The sequence below is a fragment of the Camelina sativa genome, chromosome 4 (genome assembly GCF_000633955.1).
Source record: "Camelina sativa cultivar DH55 chromosome 4, Cs, whole genome shotgun sequence".
Taxonomy (NCBI): domain Eukaryota; kingdom Viridiplantae; phylum Streptophyta; class Magnoliopsida; order Brassicales; family Brassicaceae; genus Camelina; species Camelina sativa.
Window position 1 is genome coordinate 4,242,445 of NC_025688.1, and position 9,825 is coordinate 4,252,269.

At 33.3% G+C, this 9,825-nt stretch overlaps 1 protein-coding gene across 4 annotated transcripts; it reads left to right on the top strand.

Annotated features, from left to right (window-relative positions):
- Positions 6,266-9,580, top strand: LOC104779781 (1,8-cineole synthase 1, chloroplastic). Of its 4 annotated transcripts, none has more exons than XM_010504163.1 (7): positions 6,266-6,640; positions 6,757-7,030; positions 7,120-7,498; positions 7,582-7,800; positions 8,124-8,266; positions 8,362-8,606; positions 9,072-9,580. In XM_010504163.1, exons 1-7 carry the CDS (start codon positions 6,419-6,421, stop codon positions 9,372-9,374), a joined length of 1,785 nt encoding a protein of 594 aa, XP_010502465.1. In that variant the 5' UTR covers positions 6,266-6,418; the 3' UTR covers positions 9,375-9,580. The 4 variants fall into 4 exon arrangements, with proteins under 4 accessions (XP_010502465.1, XP_010502464.1, XP_010502467.1 ...); XM_010504162.1 differs by having other exon boundaries at positions 8,124-8,262; positions 8,355-8,606; XM_010504165.1 differs by lacking the exon at positions 9,072-9,580 and having other exon boundaries at positions 8,124-8,262.

Below are 9,825 nucleotides of genomic sequence, written 5' to 3' on the forward strand. Positions count from 1 at the left end.
AATTGTTTTAAGTTCACATTTGCTTTTTTAATTTATAAATACATACAAACATATTTTTATGTGTGTAAAATCTCATGAATATTTTATAATCTTATAAATGTGTGTAAAATCTCATAAACGTTTTATAATCTTATAAAATCTTGTAAACCCTTATAAGTACCTTATAAATAATTATGAGATACTTGGACGAGATTCCTATGACGAGATATGGATATGTTATAAGATTTAAAATTAAGTTCTTCTAAAAAATTAGTTATTTGCATTTTAAATTAGAGATATTTTTGAAAAACTGACAATTGAAAGGGGAGAAACTTTGAAAACGCGTACAGCAAAAGAGACATTTGTAAAGATGTTCCATTTTTCAAATGAGCGCTAAATTACAAAATTTAGCATATAATTATAAACCAAACGCAAAGGAAAAAACGTGGCTACAACATATACGAATGTGATCTTTGTGGCAATTATGTGACTAAGTGTCACAAAATATTTTGTGGTTAACTCGTAGCAACTTAACGGGATAGCAACAATTATCAGTTAGCTATAATGTTATAGCCACACAATTTTTTTTTCTATAGATATTAACAAAATATCCACAAAAATATGGGCATAGTTACAATATAGAATTCAAATTTGGCACCTTAGTTTTAAGATCAAGACTAAAAGAACAACTTTTTTTTATTAGGTTTAGAAAAATCATTCAAAAATTAAAGCTCTCAATCTCTCAAACTCTCCTAAGTCTCTCCTAAGGTGATGTCACAACTCAACAACCTTGTTTTTATAACACCAATCCTATTCTTAATAGAAAACTTTTGTATTAGATAACTCCTAAACAAAACTTGACCCTTATCTTTTTGGACTTCTAATTTAACCTTATCTAACATTCTCTTTCCTAAATTTGAAGCCTCTTCTGCCACATCTCTCATGCTAATGAGATTCCTTATTTCCTTAAACTTGGTTCTCCCAAGCGCTTTGGTTAAGATGTCCGCTTTCTGCTCACTCCCGGGGACATGCACTACCTCCACTTGCCCATGGAACATCTCTAATAAAATGATACCTTGTATAAATGTGTTTACTTCGACCATGGAACACTAGATTGTTTGTCATAGAGCTGACCGATTGTCAATCCGAATAGTTACTTTCTCACATGGAGATCCGAATGTGACTTCTCTTGCTGCCTCAGTTCCCGCCATAAACACTCCTTCACAAGATGATAAAGCAACACTATCTTGATTCTGAGAACACCAAGTAATTGGGCTCTCACCAAGATAGAAAATGTGTCCGGTTGTGCTTTTACCATCGTCGGGATCGACGTTATGGCTGTTGTCGCTATAGTCTACTATCTGTAGCACCTTTGATGGTGCACGTTCGAATGTCAAACCGAGATTGATTGTTCCTTTCAAATAACTCAAGCATTTCTTCATAGCAACTCCATGAGATACCCTTAGATCCTGCATATAGAAACTTAAGAATCCCACACAATATGTTAAGTCAGACCTCATATGCAACAAGTAACAAAGACAGCAAATGTTCTTCCTATAGCTAGAGGCATCAACCGACTCTTCATCCAACTATTTGCTCAGTTTTAACCCTGACTCCATCGGTATGTGTACTGGATTGTAATCCTCCATCCCTGCTTCTTCTAAGATCTTTAGAGCATATCGTTTTTGGTTCAATGTTATACCTCATTCATGTTGACAAACTTCAGTCGTAAGATAGTATGTCAGCTTTCCTAGGTCAGTCATATCAAATTTTGTTGTCATCTCCTTTTTAAGTTGATCAATAACACCTTTGTTTATACCTGTAACAAACAAATTATCAACGTATACAGCCACAATAAGAAAATTTCCATCTACTTCCTTTCAATAAATAGACGGTTCCTTAGAGCACTTCTTGAAATATAACTCACAGAAGATTTGATCTAACTTGTTGTTCCACGCACTTGGAGCTTATCTCAGACCATACAAAGCTTTGTTTAGTTTATACACCTTTTTCTCTTTTCCCTTCTCTTCAAAACCCTCTGGTTAATCAGCATACACTATCTCTTTTAATTCACCATGAAGGAACGTTGTTTTTACATCAAGATGATTCAGTTCCCAACATACACTGTCTCATTTAAAAAACCTCTTCAAAGTGAATCCCATATTGTTGTACATAATCTTTTGCAACAAGTCGTGCCTTGTGTTTGTTTATGCTACCATCAGAATTTCTTTGATTTTAAAGACCCACTTTAATCCGATTGGCTTCACTCTTACAGGTGGATCAACAAGATCCCAAGTGTGATTCTTGTTAATCGAAATTATTTCATCTTCACAAGCCATGATTCATTCCTTAGTCTCGCATGCTTCTGCAAAATTCCCAGGCTCCTCGTTTAAGTGTAAAAGTAACGTTTCTCCTTCTTCTTCCACAAGATGTAAGCATTCTTCTTTTGTGGTTAAGACATAATCATCAAGGTATTTTGGTATTGAAGTCTGTCTCACAGACTTTCTAAGAGTCACATGAGCACCTTCCACTGTATTCTCTGTTTTTATTCTAACATCCTCTTCTGTTTTTTCATTAATTTCCGAGTTCTCATTAACGTCAACAGGTTGCTCTGTCTCAACATTCTTCATCTCTTCTTGAATTCCTTGATTGCCAAATTCTCCAAACGTGATACTGAAGCTCCCATTATTTTCTGACTCTGAACTTTCTCCATTCCAATTCCAGCCCTTTGCTTCATCAAACACCACATCCCTACTAGCCACTATCTTCCGGTTCTGCAGATCATATAGTCTATACGCCTTTAAACCTGGTTCGGTTCCCAGATGAACCAACATTTGAGACCTATCACTAAGCTTCCTTAGATGTGGCTTATCTACTTTGGCATATCCAATGCACCCGAACACTCGTAGATGCTCAATGGTTGGCCTCTTGCTTCGATACATTTTGTATGGTGTTTTTTTCTTCTAGAGCTCGTGTAGCTATTCTGTTCAAAAGATAAGTGGAATGCAGAATGGCCTCTCCCCACAAGTAGTTTGGCATATGCATTTGCTTCAAGATGCTTTTGGTCATTTGCATCAGGCTTCTATTGTGTCTCTCAACCACTCCATTTTGCTGCGAAGTATATGGAGAAGTGAGGTGTCTTTTAATTCCCGAGTTGTCACAAAATGAGCTAAATTCTTGCGAAACAAATTCTCTCCCTCTGTTAGTTCTGAAAGTCTGCGTTCTCCTGATTCTTCCTCTACTAGTCGTTTGATGTTATTGAACTTTCTGAATGCTTCCCCTTTTCTTTAACAAGACTGTCCACATATAGCGTGTATAACGACAATTAAATCAACCCGATCGAATCAGAAATTTGTTGGTGTCGATCGACACTCCCCCTAGTGTCGATCGACATCCATCCCAAATAAGACTCTTTGGTTCGCGATGTTACAATGATACATCCCCTGTTTTAAAAATTCCTGCTTAGCACCGATTACGCCCTGTAAAATCGCTAGACCTACCCTCTCTGCCTCGATTAATGACTAATCCCCACTTACCATCGATTATCCAATTATTTCAGTCTAATTTGATTATAACCCGCTAATTCGATTACTTTCCGCTTAAATTCGTGTATACCAATTATTTTGGAGCCAAATATAAATCAAATCTATATATTTTTGTTATTTAGACATTAAATAATTAAGAGTTTTTGATGTTTTACAATAATTGATGTACAAACTCTTAATGAAAATCATAAAAATTTGTTTTAAAATTACGTTTTTATGTGTTTACCGTAATTCTAAAGCGAATACTATAGTTTTATATTGTTTTTGATACTTTTTTTAACATAAACAGAATTATATATATTTAATACTTTATATTTTTATTTTATTATTAATTTAATAAAATAACTCTAAAACTAGTTTCTGATTAATCTGTGGTTAATCTCTGATTTTCTTGCTACGCGCTATGTCTATCTCGACTGCAGGACTGACACCTAGCTATTTATAAAACAGGGGATACATCTAATAGAAGCTCATGGGATTATCTTATATAAGCTTTAAAGCTTTTCTTGTTTTCAATAATAATAAAAGAAAGACAAATTACTATATTGTTTTCCTGTGTTATATGAATATAACTTCAATATATCAAGATAGTGCGCTTGAACGAGTGGCAAGGCAATTCGTGTGCCATGTGAATATTAAAAAAATATAAACTGAATATAGTAGTACCTCACTACCTTGTTTGTGCTAATGACTGTACTTCTACCTGAAGGTAAAGGGGTTGTTCTGTAGGCATACATAATAGACGTCACCAAATATAACATGAGAATCACGATGGTACCCAAATCATTTAGGCTTTAAAGAGAATTAAGTGTGTGTGGCAGGGTACATTATTATTTACAGGTACCCAAATCCCTAGTTATTATGGCTACGATAATAATAAGTTCACCCATATATGTTGTACTCAACACATATGTTACCTTGTTTTTAATTTTTATTTTTTCCTGCTAAGGTGACAAACTTGTAAGGTAGATGCTCTCTTGTAATACCTTCACACCTTAATGATATTTACAGTTAAAAAAAAAAAAAAAAAAACAGAAGCTTTTTACGAAAAAAATTTCGTCTTGGATATATGGTATCTTATTTTTTACTGTTGTAACATGTAAAGACATTGTGATGCATATCAATTATATTGATTAGATTGATAGGAGCCAAATGTTGAGTACCACTGTGATTTGAAAACCTAAAATATTAAAAGGTTGATGCTGACTGCCAAACTACCATTGCGTGCAGAGACACCCAGACATAATCACAAGGAGATCACAGATGAAATACAATTATTACACTAAGTCCGTACGTCGCAATCAGATGATTGACAGTTATGCTATGTATCTATACAATCGATCATAAGGTATGGAAAGCATAAGGGCGTCATGGGAGAATTTTTTTTTGTGTTCTTAGATTAAATATACAGTGAAAATAATGTTAGATCAGTTGTTAAGATCATAGGTAAAAAAAATGGGAGAACTAATTATGGTGTTCTTAGAATAAAGATATAGTGAAATAAAGGAGAGGAGGAGACAAAGGCGTTTCGATTTTGATTTTGGTTTCGATTGAGATTTTGGTTTCGATATGCCAAAAGCCCGACAAAGGAAACGACGGAGACAAGGACAGAATAGGACGGAACTAGCTTCTCTCCTTTCGATTTTGGTGTTTCAATTGCCGGAAAACAAAGCTTCGGCGGCGATTATGGCGAGAACGAAGCTGTCGCCGTTTTCGAAAGAAAAACAAACCCTAGACACGATTTCGATGGAATGAGAGAAATGAAAATATTTCCTTCTTATTTTTTTCCGACCAATCAGAAGAGAGGAAGAATGTTAGAACGGGTTGTGGATCAGTTCTGAACCAAGACCAATATTTTTGATCTAAACCCACTGTTCCATTTTTTTATTATATAATTGGGCTTAGAATAGGGAGAGTGTTTTGCCGTTAATGATGGCCTAAGAGTCCGAATAATAATGACTGTGTACCAACTATGATTTATACGGAAGAATATATTATTTTAACATTATATAACAATGATATAAGAAGAAAGATAGGAGAATAGATAGCCTAGATAGAAGTATATGTGGAAGAAAAAACAACATCTATATACTATTTTTAATAATAATCAAAATAATATATATATATAATCTATTGTGTTTTTTTCCGACAGCTGGGTAATAACCTGTTTGAATATTTATAGCGGTCCAAAGGCATTTTTCCTTCTCAAAGAACCCACCCATCCTTTTTTTTGCAAAACTACAAATTTATAACAATAATGGTGATTGGTAACTAATGTGCGTTATTCATAATTTTTTTGTCAATTCCGCAAATAACATGCTTCCATTGAGAGGTATTTATAAAGGCAAAAATCTTTAAAAAGCAAAAATAGATTAATTACATTGGAATAAAACTTATTTCTGTGATAGAGTTTTTCTATTTTAGAAATATAAAAGAATGAAATACACATTATAGATGGTCTTATTGATCACCTAACCACTCAATCAATCGCAAGCGCTATTTTTTTTTTTTTTTTGTGCACCCACAAAAGTTAGGATCAATTTAGGAAATACCTTATAGAAAGAATAATCACAAAAAAAAATTATTCTATTTTCAACTTAAAGTTTACCAATCAAGTATAAAACAACAAACTTTCTTTACTTTTTTTGTCTCAAAAAGTGAGTAAAAGGTAAAGGACTTCCTATTATAAATACTTCTTTCTTTGGGTCAAATTTATAAATACTTCTTTTGAATTCATGTATTATGGTGGAAAAACTTTTCTCCCAATTATTGCTTTTTTTCTTCTTTTCCCTCTATAACCTTTACTGCTCGCACTCAGTACCCTCCTTGGATTGCGATCTCCTAACTATATAAACTCTTGCACCACGAAGAAGAGATCTAAATACTAATTATCAATGGCTACTACTTTACGTATGGGTTCAGCTCTCATTTACCAAAACTCCCTTGGCCACAATTTTCGTCTTCCACATCCTCACGGACCTCACCGTTTTGTATGCAAGTCCATGACCAAAACGACGCCGGATGCTACTTCTGTTGACCTCCGTCGACGCTCCGGCAACTATCAACCTTCACCGTGGGACCATTGTTATCTCCTCTCCATCAAGAATAAATATGCGGTAAAGTATATTTTCATCAATTTTAATGTTGCACCTAATTTTCAGTTTTATTTATGAGTGTTATTTATTAACAAGTAGTTACTAATTACATGTCGTTTAAACATATGTATATACAGAGTGAAAAAGAAGTAATAGCTAGAGATATGTTGAAGAAAAAAGTGAAGAAGATGCTTGATGTTACAAAGAGCCATCTTGAGCAATTAGAGCTCATCGATGATCTACAAAAACTTGGGGTTTCATATCATTTTGAGCTAGAAATAAATGACATTTTAACAAATTTTCATCATGAAAATGGAAATTATACTTGGAAAGGTGACAAGGAAGAAGATTTACATGCAACAGCACTCAAATTCCGACTTCTTAGACAACATGGTTTTGATGTCTCAGAAAGTATAATATCGAAATCACAACTATAAATATACTAAATTTCGTTGTATATATCAATTTCATTTTTCAACTTGTACGTCCTTTTCTTTCAGATATATTTGATGCGATCATTGACAAGATAGAAAGCAATAGGTTCAAGAGCAACAATATATCAAGTATCATCTCTTTGTATGAAGCGTCGTATCTCTCCACCATAGCGGATACTAAATTGCATAAAGTCATCAGACCTTTTGCAACACAACAAATAAGAAAATATGTTGATGGTGAAACATACAACATGGAGATACGAGAGAAAGCAATTCATGCGTTAGAAATGCCATACCATTGGAGAATGAGAAGGCTAGAGACGAGATGGTACATCGACGCATACGAGAAGAAACATGACATGAATCTTTTTTTGATCGAACTTGCCAAAGTCGATTTCAATATCGTACAAACTACTCATCAAGAAGATCTCAAATACGTTTCAAGGTAATACTATATATAGACAACTGTATATACTGTTTTGCATATCTCACGTTGGTATTTAATCCTCTCTCTTTAATGATATGAAGCTGGTGGAAAGATACATGTTTGGCTAATGAACTTCCCTTTGTAAGAGATAGAATTGTCGAGAATTATTTTTGGACAGTCGGTTTAATATACGAACCACAATATGGATATATCCGACGAATCATGACTATAGTTAATGCGCTTGTTACAACCATCGACGATATCTACGACATCTATGGTACTCTTGAAGAACTTGAACTCTTCACTTCCATGGTTGAGAAGTAAGAACTTTTCTACCTAAACTTTTAAAATCTTTTTGTATATAATAGAATTTAAATAACTTATAATTAATAGATTTATTTAAATAGATCGATAATGTGTGTGTGTGTGTGTGTGTTATCAAAATAATATTTTGTTTTTCATGTCATCATGGTTGTTATTCTAAGTATATATTTGAGTTAGCATTTTATATCTCAAGTTTCCGTTTAACTAAGAATTATAGAGACAATGATATGTTATGATAAATTATAATGATTTGATAACATACTTTCATATTATTTTTTATAAGGTGCATGCATCTAAATAAATAAATAATTTTGTGCAGGTGGGATGTAAATCGTCTTGATGAGCTTCCTGAGTACATGCGGTTGTGTTTTCTTCTTTTGTACAATGAAATCAATGGCATTGGATATGATATTCTCATATATAAAAATATTGATGTCACCCCTTTTCTCAAGAAATCGGTAGGTAACATTTAGATATACGTATTATTGAGATTATTTAATAAATATCATAGTATAAATATAATTTATTTTCTAGTCTTCGTTAAAACAAGTGGGCAGATTTATGCAAAACATATCTAGTGGAAGCAAAGTGGTATAACAGAGGATACAAACCAAGTGTGGAAGAATACATGAAAAATGCTTGGATTTCAATTTCTGCCCCAACAATACTGATCCACTTTTACTGTGTTTTCTCGGACCAAATCTCACTTCAAAACTTAGAGACTTTGTCTCAACACCGACAACACATCGTCCGATGCTCTGCCACCGTTCTTCGTCTAGCTAACGACCTTGGAACATCACCGGTAAATTATAACTTATTTTCTAATTCTGATTGATTTGTCGAAATTAAAATTTCACGGGGTACAACTAAAATAGATCAACACGAAAAAGTTAGAAGAGAGGATTTTTTAGTTAACACTTGCTTGATATAAAAATAATATTATATTATTGTTAATAATATAATTATTAATTAAAAAAAATACAGGAAATTTGAAATTTAATTATTAAATTTAAAAATAATTATTATATGTTAGTCAGCATTTAGTGTGTAACGGCTCAAAGTATGAAGTGACAACAAAAAACCAATAATAGTGCAGAAGGAAAAAGCATGGCAAAACAAAACAAGTCAAAAACACAAGAATGAAGAAATAAATAAAATTATCAATGAATACATAATTGTAAACTAACTGATTCATTAAAATGGTAGAATCACATAATTAATTAACATATAAGTGAGCGAGCGAGTGTTTTGGTTAAACTGTGTGTAGGATGAATTGGCGAGAGGAGATGTTCTCAAATCGGTCCAATGTTACATGCATGAGACGGGAGCCTCGGAGGAAGAGGCACGCGAGCACGTGCAGCAGATGATTAGTGATACATGGGACGACATGAACAACGAAACAAAACCGGCTCGCAGTTCATTTTCCCGAGGTTTTGTTGAAGCTGCAATGAACCTGGCACGCATGTCGCAATGCATGTATCAATATGGGGATGGTCATGGATGTCCGAACAAAGCCAAAACCGTTGATCGTGTCCAATCCTTGCTCGTTGATCCAATCCCACTAGATTGATTTACACTAAAGTTATGTATTTGAGGAAGTTACCTCTTAAAATATGGAATTTAGATATGTTGTATCTTTAACTAATAAATTTCTATAAAATATCTTGATGTCATTTAGAAAGCAATGGCTAAGAGGAGGGTATTCAACTTGATATTTAAGGATTTGTTAGGATTTTAATATTAGAAATTTGAAAGATTTAGGAGATTTTTAGCAGATTTGATTGTGTTTTATAGAGTTTTTCTATTTTTTTAAGAAAGAAAATGAAATGTGATTTTATGAGATTTTATTAGTAAACTTTGCGTACTTTTAAAATATTTTACAACACAAAATAAAAGAAAATTCAATGTCAAAAAAAAATTCACTTATTTGTGAAGCTGTAGGAGATGAAGACGTATCGTCACCACCAAAAATTCTAAATCTGGCTAAGATGATCCCGTAATAACATATTTGATTGTTGAGA